The sequence below is a fragment of the Mizuhopecten yessoensis genome, unplaced genomic scaffold (genome assembly GCF_002113885.1).
Source record: "Mizuhopecten yessoensis strain PY_sf001 unplaced genomic scaffold, ASM211388v2 scaffold9963, whole genome shotgun sequence".
Lineage (NCBI taxonomy): Eukaryota > Metazoa > Mollusca > Bivalvia > Pectinida > Pectinidae > Mizuhopecten > Mizuhopecten yessoensis.
Window position 1 is genome coordinate 459,322 of NW_018408310.1, and position 22,754 is coordinate 482,075.

General features: G+C 33.7%; 1 protein-coding gene across 8 annotated transcripts in view; it reads left to right on the top strand.

Moving 5' to 3' along the window:
• The first annotated feature begins 32 nt into the window (after positions 1-32).
• LOC110459078 (lebercilin-like) overlaps positions 33-22,754 on the top strand; it is a 28,427-nt gene continuing 5,705 nt past the window's right edge. Inside the window, exons 1-8 of one of the 8 annotated variants that reach the window (XM_021511156.1) lie at positions 33-181; positions 2,660-2,880; positions 3,533-3,559; positions 9,538-10,052; positions 13,533-13,670; positions 14,862-15,083; positions 16,454-16,510; positions 20,150-20,779. In XM_021511156.1, coding sequence (XP_021366831.1) covers positions 2,757-2,880; positions 3,533-3,559; positions 9,538-10,052; positions 13,533-13,670; positions 14,862-15,083; positions 16,454-16,510; positions 20,150-20,779 — 1,713 coding nt within the window. In that variant the 5' untranslated portion in view covers positions 33-181; positions 2,660-2,756. Of the gene's footprint in view, positions 182-2,659; positions 2,881-3,532; positions 3,560-9,537; positions 10,053-13,532; positions 13,671-14,861; positions 15,084-16,453; positions 16,511-16,917; positions 16,942-20,149; positions 20,780-22,754 lie in introns of all 8 variants that reach the window. The other 7 variants (XM_021511160.1, XM_021511161.1, XM_021511157.1 and 4 more) reach the window with 7 other exon arrangements.

Sequence of the window (22,754 nt, forward strand, 5' to 3'; positions counted from 1 at the left end):
TTACTCTCAATTTGCTCACCATTTGCTTACGTCACACTTTCTTACACATCCGTTCTCTTGTTGCTGGGCAGGTAAACAAATCCACACCGGGTACATATTTTCATAAAGCATGGAAGTAAACGTCAATAGATGGATATACAATATGTTTAGTGATGAAGTTTTAACAACATAGAAGCATTTGGTATGTATATGGACAACTACTATGTGCCGAAATTATAGGATAAATACCAGTTGATCATTGAAAATGCAGTAACATTTCCTTTGAGTTGTGTAAAATCTATTTGGACATCATACAAAAAAGATAGTAATAATTATAGACACGTAGACGACAAGTACATAAATGTTCTTTAGAATAAAATGAACTATACTATATCACTATATCACTATAAAGAAAAGAGTTGTTGGGTGATATGAGAAGGAATGTGAAACAGGAGATTGCATTGTAATTTACAGTGCTGAGTGTTACAGTAGCTACAGTAGCTGTACAGTACTAGTACAGTATAAGTAAACAGAAAATAGAAGTTAGTTTGCTGTTGTTACCTTTGACAATATGATAATTGCTTCATAATTTATTATTGATACTACTAAAGTGCTGATTCTTGGTACAGATTTTTATCACAATTCAAATAAATCTACCAATGGTAATTTTTAATACAATCTCATATATATGGCAAAGCGACACTGAGAGGTTATGATCATGTAATATTTTTATGAATAGCTATGTATTATACCATGTTTCAATAACAATCCCTTACTATGGACATGCAGCAGTAATAGAATTTGTATTGATTACCATATATATATGATGAAGAGGTTGGAAGTGTTTTTATTCATCAACCATCAACGAATATACCTTACCATCTTGGTACTGAATCTTGTCATGATAAACTGTCATTTAGGTAGGTCATCTATAAAGTATTATCAGAAACTGTCTGCAATTATTATAATGATATAAATCATTAGTTTATTTTACAATGCTGAGGCTAGTACTGATTAAAGTTAATATAGTGACTATATCCTTGTATCAGAGGGTTTTGCAATAGTAGTTTATAATTTCAGTTGGCAATTCATATTTTAAAAACTTCTGTTGATAAAGGCAAAGTTCTGTTTTGCACCTATCTTGTACAAACTATTTCTTGTCCAAAAAGTGTTGTATGCATTCAGATACAATCATATATCTTCTTGACTCATATTAAGCTTTCCCGAAATTCTGTCAAACAGCCATGTTAATGCTAATACATGATTTGAATCGTGAGATGACCTGTGTCTGTACCCTGGGCCTTTTGTGCATCACTGTGCACATGTATACAACAAATATTTTGATGTTATCATTTTTTGGGAAGTAAAAGTTAACATTTAGTTAACATATGCAAGTATATTGAAGAAAAGGAAGCAGAAGAAGTATATTAAAATGATTATACTCAAAAGCATGTGAAAAGCTTTTCTACTATGACTTTTTGTTGGATTAGGAAACAAGGAAAATACACCTGGAAAAGTAACTTTTTTTGATGATATTTTATGGAGCATTTCATCAGTGTCTGCTTAGCAAAATCATGTGGACTGGCAACACAAAATGTATGGTGTTCTTATATGTTTTTCTGTGATTTTCCTTCTTTATTATTATTAGTAAATGTAAGGATATATCCTATGCAAAACATTTTGTGTTGATAAAAAAAGTTGCAGAAACAAACATGAAAATAATTTTGTAAATATTTTCTCCCATTACATTTCCTCCTTTATACAATGTATGCTATAAATAGAAAAGCAAAGAAACTGGTCACATAGCGGCCTTGTTCAATGATGACAGAACAGATTGAAAAAGTTGTAATTATAGAGTACTGAAAGGGATTGCAAACTGATTTTCTTGGTAGAATTGAAGACTAAACATTGTTGATGTTCAGAACAAAGTAAAGTACACTGAGGTTTACTTGGCAATTTTCAGATAAGTGCTAAAAAAACTGATCACCCAAAGCTACTATTATAAATTTGTTTAATCATTAGCTCATTTTGATTTCTGGGATACTATCAACGTAAAAATATGTAGTTAATAAAACTTTATAACAAGTAATACCTTAGTCCTTGTTGATAAGGCCAAAAAAAATATATAGTCTGTTTAGGGTTGCATGGGCCAAAAAACTAGGGTAGGTAGGTTGTTGTTTTTTTGTTGTTTTTTGTATATTTTTGGTCATGTGATTTTGACCCTACTATTGTATGTAAAACAAAGAATTACATAAACAAGGTTCATTTGGAGGCAAATTGGGCTCCATATGATGACATTTAGTGCCAACACGGAGCTGGAAGCCATTTTGAAAGGCAAGGAACCTTCTAAAATTCGAAAATCAGCGGGTTTTTTCATCAAAAAGTTTTGGGTCGGGGGTAAAAAGCTAGGGTCGGTCGGGAACCCTAAACAGACACCTTTTTTTTGGCCTAACAGGTAATATTTACCATGTTAATAACAATACCATGTTTATAAAGTTGACGGGTAATACCATGTTTAAAATATGTACAGTAGGTAATACTTTGCTTAATTAAGTTTAACCATCTTATAATTTACATCAAAACTTTATTTTATAGTCCATTAAAAAAATTTAATGGACATTCTATTGATTAATGAACAATCCAGTTTACTCATTAAAATGTCTTTTTAAATTCTTTTCAGATGATTTCATTAAATACAAGATATGTGAAAGAAAGTGTGGAAATTGTGGAAAAGAAAGACAACTTAACAGTGAATATTGTGTAAAGATATCAACAAGATGAGTTATCGGGCGTCAGATAAAGAAACCGATGACTATGATTATAGCGACGATTCATTCGACAGTGAAGATGAAAAACCAGCAAGACGCACACAATCTTTGAATCGTGCTCGGAAAACAACAGGTATTATTGATTTAACATTTTTAATTTGTTTAAATGTTATAGATAAAACCAAGATTAGTCCTAGCCAAGAATCCTTCGTTTTCTTTCTGCATTGATTTAGTGAAATATATCAGTACTGTAATAGAAGTTTGTCCTTGTGTTTGACCTCATTATAGTTTTGTATTAGGCCAACAAAAGAATCATGTATGTTTCAGGTAAAACAGGGTAGGTCTGACGGTCAGAATTAATTTTCATTTTATGTTTTAATTATATTTTAGAGGGGAGGTAATTCAAGAAACTACAAAAATAACCAAACATAATTTTATGTCTTTTAAATAATAATATGGAATTGGTTTTCATACCTGACTATGAAGTAGAGAGGGTATATATATATATGTAGTTGCCTCCTTGTTTATTTGTCCATCAGTTTGGTAACATCCGGTGAACAAGCTATACCAACATTGGATGGAGTGCATTTGAGCGAGATAAAATTGTTAGGGTCAGAGGTAAAAACTAGGGTAGGTCGAGGTACCTGAAACATATATACATGTATATATGTATCCATCATGTTTTACTTTTTTTATATGTAATAGACTGTTTCTTTTGTTTTCTTTTGTTCTCAACCTGATTTTTTGTTTTTTTTATGAATTTTTGTTGCAATTGAAATTTTCAGAAGAAGTTTATTTAGGGAAAAAAGCTTGTAAGTATCGTATCATGGGGTTGTGTTGTTTTTCCAATCACTTGCTGCAAATTTAGTAACTTTCCTGGGTACATGTATGTAAAGTTGTAAATTTTACTTCATCATGTGATGTTTCTAACTCTCTGTGCAGGTTAGAATAATTAAAAGTATGTACATATTTGCTTGCATCTGCATGATTTGTGCTTGTCAGAACTATAAGGCACTAATGTTTAACACAGTCACATCTAGCAGCGGTGATATAGATGGTACCGGTATGTTCTTTAGGACTCCTATCTGATAACATTGGAAAGGTCACACAAATACTGGAGGGTCTGGGGCACCTTTGAAATTCAACATACTTCTTTTAATACAGACTTTTCTAAGAGTGTTAAGGAAATGTTTTTTCTCTGAAATAGTTACCACGTATCTGAATGGTTATTGGTATCACATGTGCGTAAAATTCATATTTAGAATATATAATGTCTTAACCTGGAGATCTGTATTGAATTCGTCAGATGAAGCTTTTCAGAAAACTGTTATCTTGCTGTTAAATAAACTTTTACTTACATAATTTTGACATATTTTTTCCTTTCGATTTTAACATGTTGTTTACTTCAAAGATGATAATTCTGTTTTAAAACTGCTTTGTAGCATATAACATTGACTCAAAATATTAATATGGGTAACAGCAGACTTACAAGTATCTGTCTACCATGGACACACGTTCTCAGAATCTCAGACTTTTAGACATGTGGTATACCTAAGGTCTTAGGGTCTTAGTATTTATTTCAAACCAAAAATGAACACCAACCGTTTAGCTAAGGTCTCTACTGTTGACTGTTTTATCTAGATCTGAGGATGGTGTATTTGTGTCATTCCGCATTTTTTTAACCAAAACTGTCTTTTGCACTTATAGTGGTAAGTTTTTATCACAGAAACTAGACAGACAGATCTATATATTCAATTACATGGCATGCTTTTAAAGCCATAAAATGTGTACTATTTAAGAAGGTTTACAATATCTCGGACAACAGATTTAACCAATCTGGGTCCGTGTTCTGTGTGCGGCCTATAAAAAATGTACCGTTACTTATTACTACGCTTATGTATCATTGATTTTCACGACAGCTGTTGCATTTTACGCCATGCGACTTACAGTATTCTTGTCCGTCATTGGATGGTAGCTACATGGTTTACAAATGGCATATATCCATTACAAGTTTCATGTATAATTAAGCTTTATTTTGTGGAATAATCCAGCATGCTTTTCACCTGCATGTTAATTTTTTGTGAAATGTACTACATATTATTGCCATACATTGTATAGGGAACATGTACATTTGTGCTGTGTTTATTGCATGTGTAGTGTAATATATATATCATGCAGAGATTATACATTTGCCAATTACACATTTGCCTTACAGATAACCTATATTGTACTCATGAGAAAACAAGGAACTATTTTCTCCATTTTACATATTTATTTTTAAGTTCAACAGACTGTGTTATAGAACTTTACATATATATGTAGTGTCTGATATATCAATTCATATTTATGAAATATTAGAAAGAGGGATAATTCCACCTATTCCCAAGGGTAGGTTATGAATTTAGTATGAGTCGAGACTCTAGTGGAGGATATTGATTCCGGGGCTTTGGCAGATTTCTAGTCACGTACGTAATCTTTAAAAGCAAATTGTAATTCAATTAAAAAGTCTTAACTTCCTTGATGTGACATTTACGAACAGGATTAGAATTTAACAATCAGGATTTAGAAGGTTATGGGCACAGGACCTTGGCATGTGTAGAAGCAACTGATGAATTCATCAACAGAACAAGACTTTCTGTGTCCATCCTATCTTAATATGGAAACCATAAAAATTCAAAATTCAAACAGTCGCCTAGTACTTAGCTCATTAACTGGGTCGGCTAATCATGTGTTGTGTACTGGATTGGCCGAGTCTGGTCAGGTCAGCCTCTATTGTATCCTGAAATAGCTTCGTCATACAGTATGGTTGTAGCACGCTATACTATAGCATGCTCAGAGACATTGAAGGAGTGATGGAAAGTTAGGGATCAACACCTTGGTTAGTAGTGTCCTTATAACGCCAGACAGGTATTGATGGCTAGAATAGTAGATAGACATGATGGTTTAAAGAAAATTAATCGTTCTACTGCATCCATCTTTATACAAGTGAAGACAACCAAACATAGGCCAGCTGCATATTTTTTCCTGTGAACCCTGCTTTGGATCATAAAAATAAAATAAAAATAATGATCTCCTGTACCTATTATAGTGCTTGGTATCTGTGACAAAAAAATAGAACCCAGTTGACTTATTGAAATATTGAGGTTGTTAGAATAATATAATCGGAATAAGGCTATTTTCTGAATATAAGTTGTCTACTACACATAAACGGGGGAAAAAATCATGCTATATAAAAATTTACGAGTAAGCATACAAGCTCTCATACAGGTATATAAATGCTAGGTAAACATCAGAAGATGGGCAAAATTACAACACAGATAAACTGCCAAGGTACACAGACGTGTTGTTTCCTTCTAAGGTGAACTGTGAAAATGATCAGAGCCAAACTTTTATAAGATTAATCAACCTTTATGAACATGAGGACTTTTAAATGTACCTTAAACAGTTTATCTATGGCGTCTAGTCCCAACAATGTGTATCGAGGATAAGGGAACAAGCCCGTTTCTGTTAGGACCACATCGTCTTATGTATATATAATCCCTTTTCGTGTAGGACACATTGATCTTTGTAACGGGAAGGATTCCCGTAGGTTTTAAGCCATATATCTATAACAAGCCTACATTTATACAATCTTCTATAAAACCCCATAGCCTACATTTCTAGTTTATATTGAACAGAACTGTATTAGAACGGTTCACAAACTCTACTGTATATAAATCCTAGGAACAGTTGTGGTAAAGTTTGGCCAGTTTTCAGTTTTGTGACATTTAAAAAGTCTGCTTTACAGCAAAAGAGGAAAAGACATTTCATCCATTAATAGATTTGTGTGCTGGTCGACCAGTTGTGTGTGTTAATTGTGATATTTCAATGAAGGATCGTATATGGTTAAATTTGAGATTAGATATTTGAACAAGATGCAAGTTACACACTATAGCATTAAAGTCTTGGTCATATACCAGTGTACATGGAGTGTTCAGATCGGCCAGCTATGATGGGACGTCAAAACGGTGAGCATTCATACAGCTGTTCCTTTAATTTATCTACCGTCATTTTCACAGAACGGGATTCCAAATAGATCATAGATTTCTTCACTATCCTATCCTATGACTTTTCAATACAATTCTGTTTTGTTTGATCTAAGATTTACATGGTGTGCAACTGGAGACAGTTTGTTGCTAAGGAGGGTTACAAGGATTAAGGTTTCTATATCTATAATGATAAGTTAATGAGGAGTATTTGTTTATCTAGGTGTATTTAATAACATAACACTTACAGAAGTGTCACACTAGCATCATATTGTCAGGGAGACAAACAGTGGTGTCACTAATGTTAGAATACAAGCCTCATTAAAAAACTTTGTTATGGAACATTATTTTAATTTGACCCTAATACAGCCAAAGTTATCAATTAAAAGTTACTGTCTAACATAAGCAATTTGAATAAGTTACAATCTAAGGTATGGATTTTCATTGAGTAATACAGATCTTTTTCACTCTGAGTATAGATTTCCCTGACAGATAATCGTGTCACTATAACACAAACCCTGATGTTGACATAAGCTAGTGTGCTATAGACAATGTTTTGGTTTGTAATTTCCATAGGTATACAGCAAGGCTGCCCTGTTTGTCATCTATTATTTAAGTAACCTAGTGGTGATGGAAGCGCTTTGCCATTATTTACATTTAATTAGACAGTGATCAATTATTTAATTAAGCATACAGTTTTGTAAGGATAGGATGTAGATTGTTTACAGGTCTATCTTTCTACCTATACAGTCTGTACATGTCTAGTAGCTAGGTCATCAAAGTTTTAACAGGCAAACAAGATCAGTTGGATAATGAAGAGTGTTTTATATACACCTGTACAAGGTTACCGGTACCCGTAGTCAACACAATGCCAGGACAAACCCTTACAGACATACATCAATTCTCTTAATACTTCTATCAATGTTTTAATATGTCTATTGATTCACAACATCAACGAACCATCTGCTCGGCCAAGTTATTCAAAAGGTGATTATTTTATTCACTGTTTAACGGCATTTCACAACGTCTTATAATTTGATCAATATCCTAGGATAAAACTAATAAATTTTGCGTGTAATTTTACTCTACGTAACTATTTGCTACTTGGAAAATTTAATCTCAATTAATTGTTGCATTTTAAAGGAAAAAAATATTGGCACTAATCACTGATAAAGCTAATCACCTTTTGAACAGATGGGCCCTGGATTTTAGCTCACCTGACCTGAAGGGCCATTTGAGCTTATGGCATGGTATGGGATTGGTCGTTTCTTCTGTAAAAAACTTTTCCTCTAGAACTGTTGCAGGGATTTTGACAAAAGTTGGTAGTATCTGTTAATCCAGTATAGTGATGGACACTGGTGTCTGGGCTATAACATACAGTAGAAACAGTTGAGATTCCCACCTTAAATACACAATTGCTTGGATTGAAGAGATAAACAAGATCATATTATAAGAACTGACCCCATTCCAGGAGAATTGGTCAATGGGTCATTAACCATGGGGTTCATCACTAGAGACTTATTTGCGAAATTACATGAAATTGAAATATTTTGCAATATCAATATTAATATCCTGTGAGCAATACACATATATTGTATATATGCTTTTGTAGATTATACAGATATTTGAATTATCATATTTCTAGATTTGAACAATTTGATTCCAGTTTCAAACCAAATGAAAGCACATTGATATATCAGTTGTAATCAGTACCCCATGTACAGATGGGTTGATGTTATACTGTAACGTAGGATATATGGTAAATAAAACAATATTGAGTAGAGTGTAGCAGAATGTACCAGGCAATCCCATTGACATAATTAACAAAATTCAATACTTTTAGCTGATGTCTGTAGTGAGACTGGGGAACGCCAGGACGAACTAAAGAACAACTGTTACGAGAAATGATATTGATTTAATCACTGCCTAGAAGACATCTAGGTGATAGTTGTTATTAATTATCAAAACACCTACTTCTTCCATTCTTAATTCAATAATGAATACAACGTGTGTATCATCAGTATATCTGGTACTTTGTCCGTATACCATAAGGTAGTTGGATGGCATAGTGGTTAGCACACTTGGCTTTCACCAAGACAGCTGGGGTTTTATTCTCTGATTGGTTGTGGAAGGTATGGGTTAACCTTCCCAACCACATGGAGTTTTTTCTTGGTACTCCATTTTCCAACAGGAGTGATTAATATAAGTTGACAAGAAAATATTGTTTCAAGATTTTTGTAAAACAAATTAAGTTCAATTGATATTTATCTTTGAGGTATGTCAAAGATTGCTATGATGTTTATTTAGGTGAAGTTTTTGAAATCTGCCTTAAATTATGATCATAGTTTCCAATAAAAGCATCAACTTATAAATATGTTATTTTTATGTGAATTCTTGCTAGATAGGTAATTGTTTTATTGCTTCTCTGTTGATTTTGGCAGATTAGTTAGTGAATGTATTTGCCGTCAGATATTTTGATTCAGTACCTGCTCTGAAAGTTGATGTATTCTTGCCAACTGTACGCAGTGTCTTATATCAGACACCTCGCAGATTTCTTTAAAGGTAGGAAATAAATGACAAACCATATTTAGGTCCGAAAGTTTTGGTTGCTGCGCAAACTTTTGGTAATGTTTTATGCCCATGAGACAATTTCCATGGACAATTTCTCTTTAACTATGTTTTGTCATTCCACTTGTATATATATATCAGCTTTAATGCTATAGTTTGTTGACAAATAAATGATTGACATTTTTTTTCTTTGTCAGCCCCGAAGAAGGATGACAGCCGCGGTAAGGGCCGGGGAAAGGGGCGGGGCAAACAGCGGTCAACCAGTCAGGTGACACCAAGGGTCGACCCCGTTGTACAGCGTGTCTTGTCCGCACGTAAACTCCGAATCAACGAGCTAAGAAATAATATGGAGGACCTTGTCAAACAAATAGAAGACTTAAGGGAGGAAAATAAATTGTTAAAGAAGACTCAGTATAGACAGGAAAAGGCACTGAATAGATTTGATGAACGGGAGAGTGACTTGCCTCAGATTATGCAAAGACACAATAATGAAACTCGGACAATGCGAGAACAGTTAAAGAAAACAAAAGACAAATATGACAGAACAGACAGATATCTTCGAGATGCCGAGGATGAACTTGAAAAAGTGAAAAATAAAGTGAAAAAATATAAAAGATTAGTGGACGAAAACGATTTAATGGAAAGGGATGATCTTCAAACCAAAGTAAAGAAGGCAGAGATTGACATTGAGGAAAAGGAAGTAAAGATTAAGGTAAAAGGTCTTAGATTCTTTTTCTATTAGTGCTGGGTAGATATTTTTTCTGGACTATTAAGTTATCTATAACAGAGCACTTTTACAGTCATTTCAAATATAATGTTGCAGCTTTTCACTATGTTATGACTTGCAGTAAAAATTGACCAATTGCTGCAAATAGAAAGTGTTCAAACTAAGTGGTAACTTTTTATTAAGGCTCTGCATCAGAGATGCAGATGCAAGCAGTATTCATGGACCATAGATAGATAGATCGATTGCGACGCGGTAGAATGGTCGACAGCGCCGTGCTGTGATGGAAGGGTTGAAGAAAACCATAGTGCATCAAAAAAAATCTGGGGAGAACACTGATGGTGTCCATCAATCCAGCCATTTGTCAGTCTGTCTGTCCATCAAGATGGGCACAGGTCAAGGTCAATGTCACTGATACATGTACTGTGAAAAGTACATTTGACTGCCCTTTCTGACTCAGGGTTCACGTTGATTGTAAATAGTACATATAGATATCTTATGTTAATGACACAGTATTTCCTAGATCCTGAAATCCAAATGGCCACCATCTATTGGTTCAGACATAGTCACATTAAATAGCTAACTTTTATAAGGTTAACTGATGTGATTTTGTTCGCTCTTGTTGGTAAATGCATGGTACCTAGTGGATAGGTTTATGTTGAGTAGAAACATCATCATGATCCCATAAACCAAGATGGCCACAATGGCATCCGATTGGCTTCAGAGACCTTTGGGTTATAACTTCTGCTCTGCTGCTATAATTTTGTTCAGATTACATACACAAGGATTGCTGGGCTTCTGCTCTGTGATCACAGATGATATGTGGTCCGACACATTAAAGGGTCCTTGTTGGCCTGTCCATGTTTTAGTTAGGCTTTGTAATAGTATCTTCCTTTGTGAAATCTTATGCTTATGATCAAATTATTATTTAATTGATTTTTTTTGCAAAGGAACATACCCCTCCCTGTCTTGTTCAGGCAGAAAACAATATAAATCTGTCTATCCTTATTATTAAAGATGACACCAGAGTATCGTATTTCTAAAAAGGTCAAATATGTTTAGATGTTTCTATAATAGTGCAGTTTTGATTTAAAACAATTTTAAAATGAAAAGACATCGATGAAAACTGCATAAATATTTTGATCAAGGGAGACAATTCTGGAACTGAGCAAAAATAGCTAATTTCCATTTAATGCCGTAAATATTAAATATCGGATTACACAACCATACTTAGATATCTTTCTGACAAATCCAGTTTCTTTTAGGTGTTTATTTATCTAGATGTATCATAGACATGTTCCAATTTTTAAAAAAAAATGTACCGTATTTGAATGTAAAATTTTCAATACTTGTTATCAATTCTGATATTTAGGTGACCTTTGGAATGCTGATGACGTTTGTCATTTCAAGACATATTTCTTTCTTTGAAGTGGTGGATAATTATATTTTCTGTTTACAGAAAGGTCTTATTTTATTTTCGGGCCTAATTCTTTTTTGACCAACCTTGTTCTTTAGTGACCCTGAATCAATACAAAATGAATGAATGTTGCATTCCTCACCAGTTCATTGTAAATTCTCTTTCAAGTAAGATAACATAATTTTAATGCTACAATTACAAGGAACACCTAGTTGTATTCAGGAAAGATAGAGGCAGTTTATGACCGACAATCCCAGTATATGGTGATAAAATCTGTTGGTTACCTGACTTTATTTACGCTATGGTAACAGACAACCATCCTCTGGGGAGTTTAGATGTTCTGAGTCTGGAAAATCAATGGAAGCCCAATAACACTATGTATATTATACATAAATTAATGGGGGCTGATATCCATAATGATAAATAGGTTTCAGTCATACAAAGTCAGGGTATTGGAATGAAGATTCTGACTGAAGTGTTGATGGCTGTGTAGACTAAACTCTGGACAAAAGAAGAAATTATATGTTGTAATAAATACTGATGTTGTCAGCGGTACATGAAATATTCATTTTAAGTAGATCCAAATCAGAATTTTATGGAAACAGTTACAGATATATATAGCAGGCAGTTTAGCTGGAACTTTGTTACTTGCATTAGGACACATTTCTGCAAACCAGCGTCAAGGAAAAGTGCTCCAACAGACATTGCAGCTATATTAATAAGTAATATAAACATTAATAAGTAATATAAACAGTACTGTTGAATCTCACTCATCCAACCACCACTAATCTGATCATTCCATTTATGTAGTTTGAGTATTCTAAAGGACAGATTTGGCCCTTTTCGATACAATATTGTCCTAGTGGTCCAGAACTCACAATCCAGTCACTTTTACTGAGAACAAAGGTAGCTGGATTAGCAATACTCCATTTTAGTTGTGTTTCTGTAGAAAGCTATATAATTACTTGAATTTTAAACCTAATCCACGGTGACAGGGGCAGACCCATCAGCCAGTAATATGTATATGTATTCCTGGAAATATCTGCATGGAGTTTCTTTTGAATATATATCTAGTGTAGGCATTCTGAAGGTAAAATGAGTGTTTGTCAAATGTGCCACTTGCCACAAAAATACAGGTTTGTCTTTGAAAACTCCCAGAGATCTTCTACTCATATTATATAGCTATTTATTGATCTTAATTTTGAACACTTGTAGAAAGTATCATAATCATCTAGCAATAAGCCCATACCTGATAATAAGCCCACCCATATCTATTGTATTCAGAATATGAAATGCCAACAAGTGCTGTTTTAATGTCCTGTAATACGCCCACCCTTCTATTTTCGTTAGAAATTATATTATTGGCTCCACAGGCTTATTAGAGGATGTGTATGCATGGTAAATATGATGAAAGTGTTTCAATTGATCAAAAGCAATGAAAAGTAGTGACAAATTAAGCTGAACATAATTAGATAGAGGAAGTCAAAGTTAAAAGAATATGGCAGTTGTTAAGTTTTAGGGACCATCACACTTTACATCATTGGTCACATGATGCAAATAATAATACGGCTCGATCGCTTCAAATTAAAGGTCCTTCAATGGTAAAACCATACTCCATACTAGACTATCTTATCAAAGGTCAAATCAACATGTACTTTATACTTTCGCCCAAAATCCAAATCCACATTTTATAGGTGGTTATACATGTTTGGTGTAACATAATTATTCATACTTTTGTAGCTATAGAAAAAAATTGGTATATGGAAAATGTATTGTACTAAGCAGGATCTGCTTTGAATTCAATGAAATCAACAAGGGCATAGCTAGATGGTTTATTGGAATGTGTCCGAACAGACATGCTTGAAATATCAAAATTTGCAATCTAGACTCCTCATGAATTTAAACCTAAGAAAAATGGCTCTCGTAATATAACTGCATAGTACAGGATATTTAGGTAGCGATTATCATGTAAACAAATTAAATACATCAAAGATGATTCAATAAATCTATGTCCAATTTACCTTAGACTAATCAATGATGTTTATTTTCAGGATTTAGAAAGACATGTCACCCATTTATCAAAAAACCATCGCCATGAACTTGGCATTGAAATGGCAAGGACCCGAGATACAAAGAAACAAATGGAAACCCTGAGAGAGGAAAATGAAAGGCTAGAAAGACAGCTAAAGGTATGTAAACCCTAACAAAGTCATTACCTACAACTGGGGGGTTGTGACCCAACGTTCCTGCAAGGAAGTCAGTTCCATAGCGGCGGTAGGGATCCTGGGGTGGATACCTTAATGGTATTCAACAGTGCTCATCAGAGAAAGCAGAGCAAATGAAAGTAGAAATGAAGAGCAACAACACTACTGAATCCGGTACAAAATGTAATGTTTGACTTACATCCTACGTGCGGACATGTTTCGGCCGGGTGAAAAAGTTTTTTGTGTGCTCTGAAGAAGGCCTCCCTTTGGCCGCAACATGTCAGTAAGTAGGATGTAAGTCAAACATTACATTTTGAACCGGATTCAGTGGTGTTGTTGCTCATCATTTCTATTTTCAAAGTAATTACCTGTATAGCAGTCACCTTGTTCGTCCATCTGTCCTTCTGTTTTTACATGGGTGCATCCACTAACATTCTGTACGACCGAAATTTTTTGATAGCTTGAAGATTTCATTTTGTTTTAAACTAACATATTTGATAAATCACACATAGTTTAAAGTCCACGCATTGCACTATGTGTGAAGTTTAAAACGAAATGAAATCTTCAAGTTACCCATAATTATGGACCATACTGTGAGCATGTCATGTAACAATTAAGGGTCTCTAGAAGTCAATGTCAGGAAAAGGGGTCAGAGGTCAAACGTTATCCAGTCCATAGATGTATGGCCTGGTTTTTTAACGATATATAAATATACATGTATATGAATAATTGAAGATCCCAATTGAGCTTTTTTCATCTATTTCTAATCTGTTCGGTTTGAGATATTCATCTTTGTGTAATGGAAAAATCACCATATGGGTGTAGTTTCAAATAACCAAAGTAATACAGCAAATACATGTGTAGCATTTGCATTCAGATGTTATGAAGTGAATTTATAGGATGGATAGCCTGGTAAATATTCTATTAACCATTGATGTTTTATCTGATTAGCTGTTTCCAGTTTTATTCTAAAGAAAGACTTTGACATAAAATTTGTGACTGACAGCCTATCATCTGACAAATATTTGTATACAGTTGGCATGTTTAACTCATTTACCCCTGAAGTCACATTTGAGCTCTTCCAATTCAAAGGATGGAAAAGTTCATTATGATATTTAAGGGGTGAACGAGTTAAAGATAAGTATCGCTCTATCTAATTTCCTATTATGTTTCCAGGAAAAAGTAAAGGAATTGGAGATGAAAAATATCTATGCTAATCGAATGTCGAAACCTGGCAGTCGTATGATGCCGAACTCCTACAGTGGGACACCAATGAGACAGCAAAGCCCAAGCTCACCGAGACGGCGACGCCCACCCTCAGTCCATGATCTCAACCCCCGGGAAAAGGTCAAGTTGTATGAGGAGAGACGCAAAGAAGAGGAGAGGAAACAGCGAGAGGTGGGTATGGTGTCAAGATGACACTGTTTGAAGGTTCTGTGTTCACAGATAGAGGTTATTGGAATAATTTTTTTCAAACTATTTTTAAGCAAATATATTCTTATAGTCACACTTTCACTCTACACTCTTATATTAAACTGACACCAATCAAACATAGGTGTATTTTTTTTTCAATTTTATTTGATATTTCGTATTTTGAAATCTTATTATATACTAGTATGCAAATAACATTTGGTTAAGGGTATCGTGATATTCATACTTCATTTGAGGCGTTAAATATGTGGATCAGTACAACACACTGGCTGCTGCTGCTGCTGCTGCTGCTGCTGCCTTCCCTCACTAACTAAATTGCATGCAATTTTGCTTAAGTGTAGTCTCCCCTGTATTTTACCTTTTATCTATAAATTAACAAAAAATCTGAAAAGGAATTCCAAAAAAGGATTTAGATTTTCGTACTGAATCTAGTAATTAAAGTTTTACCGAATTATGTTTTTTTAATGATTTCCATGATTAAATAGGTTTTGCAGTATGACAAAATTCATTATATTGCTTTTATATAGGTATCTTTGATTTCTATTGCCCACGTCCTGGATTTCATATTTTGCATACCAAAACAACATACATTTGATATTTTTGACGGTAGTGAGTTTGATTTTGACCTTATTACATATATAATGTCTTTCTGAAAACTTTGATTGAAAGATTTATCCAGTACACTGACTAAAAATCATGCAGATGAATCTGATTGAATTTTATGTAAACTTGCACCGAGCAATCTTTCATGCACCTACAATGTTAATTTAAACTACAGATACACTAATAAGATATCTGGTAATATATGCACAGTTGTTGTAATATTGTGTACATACAAGTTTATCTCGTAACTGCTATAGGTTTTTATCTTAAGCATTCTATTGTTTATTTTTTGGAACAATTTTGGTGTGAAATGACATGATGTGACACGTCAAAATTGCTTTATGTCGCGTTTTCCATCAAATTTTCCCTGACCAGAATAGTTAAATCATGTGTCTTGTACAGAAATTGAGAAAAGAACATCATCTTTCATTTATTGATATATAGGATAAGAGGGACACCAAACATGAATGTGATAAATATCAAGTCTGAATTTATTCTCAAATGTAATCTGTACTCTGGAGTTTGGAGATTATTATCAAGAATAAACTCCATCTATTGGCTATAAATTCTAACCAATCAGCACTTGTGTCGGATATACCACCTATACTCACTACTGTATTTGTCAATTTCTTCGATATGTGTGAATGTTTACATATTTTTTTGCTTCTGAAACAATGAGTTTCGTCATCACAAATGAAGTGGTAATATTTTGTATAAAAATTTGAACCACTTAGAGTGCATCGCCAATTCCAAGACTACGGTTTTCTCGGGAAAGCAAGGAGTACGAAAAGGTATAATTTGTTGTTAATTGTTATGATGGAAACCAGCAATCAGTTTACCATACAAAAAGATTTTTGCTGGACTTGTGGTTCCTAACACTAACATTGATTTTCAAAGAAATCTTGATTGGCCTGATACTTCTTATTTATAGAGAAAAAAAAATTGTCGGCCTTGATTGATTAAATACATTGATTTAAATTCATTTTTATACCAGAATACAATGTATAAATGTTTGGGTTTTTTTAAAAATCATTTCTGTGTAATTATAGTTGAAAAGAGAGATTCCTTGCCCCAAAACCATTTAACTTTTACAATAATTTTCTGTTCTAAAAAAAAATCGTTTCCAAATAAATAAGTGCGATTTTGATTGTTAAATAATCTTGACGATTTGATGGTAATCTATTTTTCAACTGATCAGGGAGATGATTCCCCGACCTCTGAGGTACTATCATCATAATGTCTGTTCTACAGTACGTTATTGACTTACATGTGTTTGCTGGTTCCCACAATATGTACCACTCAGAACATCCTCGATATCCAGGGGTTACGCTCACTTTCGCTCTCTACACCCCTGGAATATGTCATAGCAAAATTGAAGACACGAAGATAGCTGTTTGATTGGTCTCAGATTAAAAAAAACCTGACCAATCGCTAGGCTGATACCTGTCTTTTGAAGATTACAAAGGAGAGACGCCCGTCTTCAAAAGCCTGTCAATTTTTACCATTACATGACCGTGAGATTCTTTTGATGTACATCAAAGGATCGAACTATTCTTCTTGTCTCATCAACAAGGTGGCGCACACTGAGCCTTCAATTTTGCTATGACATATTCTAGAGGTGTAGAGAGCGAAAGTGAGCGTAACCCCTGGATATCGAGGATGCGTTGAGAATGGCTGTTCAAGTAACTTGTCTTATAGCCAAGCATGTTGTTTACGCCAAAAGTTGGCAAACCTGCCGCATGTAAAACAAAATTTGTAAGCTGTGTTGTTTCTTTGTTGTTTCTAACTTCTGAAGCTGAAAGAAAAATTGAAATCCATAAGAGGTTGTCAAGATCTTTTCAGAACGGAACAAATTGCCTTATGTATGATTCTGATCCATAGTTATTGTTATAACTTATTTAATTTTATTGGTCTGAAAATTTAGAATTATAAATATGTCGCGTCATTTGAAGAAATTGGTGAGGATTTTTAGGAGATTTATTCCAGTTGTAATTTTCCCTGCAACATCAATTTTAAACCATTTACAATGGTAGTTATTAATAAGGAAAAATGCTTTTTTCTTTGTATAGAATATTCAAATTTTGTATGACATTAGAAACTGATTAAAATCTCAAGCTCTTTATACAAGTTTTTACAAGTTTAATTCTTGTTGCTAACATTGTTATATTATTACTTTGTTAAAAAATACCTGAAATTTAATTTTTCTTTCCTACCTTTTTGAGAAAAAAGTGGGCGATTGGGCTTTTGTTTGTTTTTTAATGAACTAATGCTTTATAGCAATTTTAATGTTTAATATAAGAAAATCTAAATTAGATGAAATTTATGGTAAATCTTCAACAAAACTTGTTGACTGTATTAAATTTCTTAAATATGCAAAAATGTGAGCCACAAAAAAAATCTGAAACTTTCTCGATGTCAGACATTGAATGCATCAAGTTAAATTCATTGTATAAAAATTGTGTCTTTATATAGTCCAGTGTCATCTTTGGTCACTTTGGCGTTCGCGGTGATATCATATGACCAAGTGATGTAAAGCAACGAAATATAAAATAAAATATTTGAAGCTTTTTTAGACAGAAAAGGAAATGTCTGAAGCTTTGAACAATATATATTGTGTATGGTAATTCTGGTTAAGGAGTAATAGAAAACGAAATATAATATTGTATGATATTTGAGAATCTCAAATACTGGAATAGCATAAAAATATTCAAGGAAATGTTTTAAGTGACATCAAATCAGGCATCGTCCATCTTCTTTCTCAACATGTGTTGATATCTGTGGCCCATTATAAGTGTAACGTCACGCTACCACAATTGGTACAAGGTCAGAAGATGGATCGAAAAAAACGTTTAAAATTAAATTTGAGCATTTTCCTCTTGACAGTATAACAAAAGTGTTATTTATCAGCATTTCCACCGAATAGTTTTGTTTTCAGGAACATTTTAAGAGTACATGATGACTTCAAATTAAACAGTGAAAACGATGTACGTCAATAACATTTTGGAGGATTAAATATAAGCATGTTGAAATTGTGATTTCAGATCCTTATAACCGGATAATATAAAAGTGTATATATACAATTGTAGTTCAGTATGGTATTTATTAAAAAGCAGTATATTTTGTTGCAATCGTTACATAACTAGAATAAGTAAAAACATGTTCATAGCCTGTGATATTGTGTACCAATTTGGGTACTAATCATGGCCGAAAAAACTGACGAAATCTCTCTGCAAGTTTAGTGTTCTATTTTCAAAAACAAATTACTTAAATAGAACCAAAACTTTTTCTGAAAATGAACCACCATGAGTAGTTTTTGTCAAGCAGTCCAGATACAAGATCTGAATTTTAAATATCACGGAAAAACTGTTAAAATTGTACCCATTGTGGTAGCGTGACGTTACAGACAGGTGTATACTGTAATACACTCAACTGCTTAAGATATATCTCCTCACTTGATAACAATGTTATACCAATGCATATATATCTCTTTAACTTAAACACCATGTAAAGCATGCTCTTGTATTGTTGCCATGTTTCATTACATGTGTTAGTCAAAAATAATATTTCTGCTAATTAACATCAACATGTGTTGGTAATCTTCAGTTTAGTGAAATTGTTATTAAATGAATAACAGATGACCATTGCTTTCCTTTCTGCTTCAATCAGAAATTAACTTGAGGTTCAACATCCAACCAATGCTTGATATGAAAGATTCATATTTTAACAAAGGTTTCTAAAACCGATTTTCCACTTTCAGGTCGTCTGTAAGCCAACACTTGGCTGTTTAAAATTATCTGTTGTTACCTGTTTGTCTTTTTCAGAAAACAATAACTCGTTACTCAAATTAACAATGACTCTGTTAGAATAATCTGTTTATAAACTGTTGCAACATATTGATGATAGCCATTTATATCTTTTACAAAACTCTCTTAAATTACAACATCATTTCACTATGACTCTTATCTTCATTTCTAGTAGCTGAACTCAAAGTTAAAAGTAAAAACACCTGGTTATGGTATTTTAAAATGGAGGTGAATTTGGTATAAATATTATAATAGTACATGTAATATGTTCAGGGCTATGAAACTTGGCTTGTGTTTGATAGTGACTTCATTTCTAAAAAGAACCAATAATATTTCTCAAAATTCCAGTATTCAACTTGAATACTGAAATTCAAAATTCAAAATTCAAAATTGAATATGATGATTTTTTTATTTTCAACATCTATTCGAAAAATTACAGAATAAATGTAGAAAATAAGAAAACCCTGAATGTTTTTTGCACACAGAACATGTTACTACTTATAGTGGTTTAAGGGTTAGAGATACATTGCTGTTACTGTAGATCTCAGTGGTGAATTGTCTTGGTAGATTGATTTAGATGGGTTATTTTCTCTTTTATAATTGACCAATAATATTTTTGACTGACAGAAGAGAGCAGTCAAGTCCAAAGCCACTCCTGGATACCGTGGTGGTTCCTTGTCGCCAAGGAAACCTGTTTCTACGGAACCAGTAGCATCTAAAAAAGAGGATTATTCAAGTAAGGCATGGAGGTCAAGTCGACAGGGACAGTCCGAGAAACCAAAAGGCTCAGAAAGACTGTCCGATACACACAGGTCATTCCTATATAATGACAAGAAGAACAAAGCAGGTGACAAATCCAGTAAATTCTCTTGGGGAGCAGACGACAGCTATGGAGGCAATAAGACTCCTTCTTCCAGAGGTCACAATGATGATAATGAGAGGGCACCGAGTGCAGGGTCCAAAGAGTGGGAGAGAATTGAAGAGGACACTGATGATACTTACTCCAAGCCATTCCGGTTCCAAGACCAGACTTCACCTAAAAAATCCCCCAGACATGAAAAATCTACTTTCACAGCCTCAGAAAAGAAATGGCCTTGGGAAAAGTCGAGTGATAACACACACAATGTAAGCAAGAAGCCTCCGGTGGGAAGCACGCGTATCTATGCATCGCCACCTGTTGGTAAAAGTAGATACAAATCTGTCAGCAAAACATCTACTCTTGCTTCCACTTCAACATATACTGCTGGGGAGACCGAGGTGATGGGGCGTTTAGTGTGTGGCGGGTATCGTTAACGACCCCTTTTGTAGTGGATTTTGTTTCAACTAAAACTCTAAAATTACTTGCACTTTTTTTTTTAGATTTTGTTTGAAAAGCTGGAAGGGATGCTCAATGAAGTAATTTCATGTTGCTGTTTTATGTATATTAGTAATTCATGCATATGTCCGTGTATACAAGAGTGTCTAGTATTAATTCATACTTTTGATTTAAACATGTACTTCAACTGAGAAAAAAAAAGTTCAAATCCCATTTAAATGTTAATGGTAAACCCCTGAGTTAACTAAACTTTTCTCAACCCATTGACTTCCCAGCTTGCTTGAATTTTTTAAAATAGTTTCTTTTTTATGAAAGAGCTTTCTTCACTCTTAAAGAGAGAAGAATGCTACTTGTGTTTGTAACACTGTTAGTTACCTTTTTAAACATGCCAGACATTTTCCTGACATTTATTTCTTTGAGGAAGTTGATCTTTATCTGCATACAAATGTTTTCTGAACAACACAATTGACGATGTTGTCTTTAACTATAGTGTATTTAAAATTAAATAATTTGGTTACATATTGACACAGTAAAAATAAACTCATATTCATGTGAAAACGAGCAAATTGAGCCGACACTGTATGCTTTTAAGAATTAAACCTCGTCATTAACTGTTTATAATATGATTCTTCCTCTGCAGATCTATAGCCGTCCACCATCTTGAATTCTCTGAGTGATTCTGCTGTGCTCTCGATTGCATTTAACCAGATTTTGTATGACTTAACACCTGACGTGCCAGATTTGTATTAATATATATCAATATATGACGTAGAAATATATTTATGTATATATCAATATCTCCGTATAATTAATTAATGCAACTAATATCCTAAGATCTTATTCACAGGAGCTTGCAGATACTTTAAGTTAACAGAGGGTGAATTTGATTAGGAGAGTAAAAGTAGGGTTGGTTCAGTGATGCATAAAGTACGGCAATTTATAGGTCGTCTGCAACGCGAGGCAGCATATAGGTATTACTTTGTCGGCGGCGTTGGTTGTGTCGTCCAAAACAAGGTTCAAACTTGAATTCCCTTGGGTTGATTGATCTTAGACTTGGTACATATATTGCATACCAATATAGCTCAGACGAGTTCGCATTTCAGAAGTTTACGTGCATTTTTGGTGGAGTTATGCCCCTTTTTATTGCTGTGTAGTAAATGCAAGAATTTTTGTTTTTTTAATCAATTCCTTTCAAATTTTGTACGGTAATGGTAGAAGCAATAATGTTCAACATATATAACAGGTTTTTTCTGTCGAGTTTCAACTTTCCACGTTTTGGCATATCTGTTTATGCGATAACTCAAGCCAAAACACCTTTCTTACTAAAAGCGCTGAGCAGGCGACACATCCACTCATGTGGATTTTTTTAATTATTTATCTAGTATTTAAGATTTGAAAGAAAGAAATGTCATTTCTGGTGTTTTTGAACACGAGTCTTCAACTCCTTGAGATGTAAAAGAAACTCAACATAAATGTTTACAGACATATATTTTTGTATTTGAGATAAAAAAAAACAATTTACAGAAGATTTTGACAGTAGGAGCTTAATATCTTCAACTTGTTTCTTAAAGTGGAAAAAGGAAATAAAATAGATTCAAGTGAGTTGTGGAAAGTATAAACTTTAGCTTAAACAACATTCATGTGTATTTCAGTCTGTGTTTACAAGTGTCTGATTTCTGCCATGTTTAGTTCTTCTTAGTGTCCTCTGCTGTAATTTGTACCATGCTGAAATAGTGATAAAGTCATCAGGCTTTCAAGAAGAAAACAAGCTCTTTTATATCAAGAATGTGTTGGAGTTATCCTTATCCTTGCTCATTCTATTCTCTCTATTTGTTTATTCGTTAAGACATCTGTAGGTGTCGTTTTTGTTCCCTCCTGTAAGGTGTCAGACTTGTGTACTTCATACTCAATCCTCTG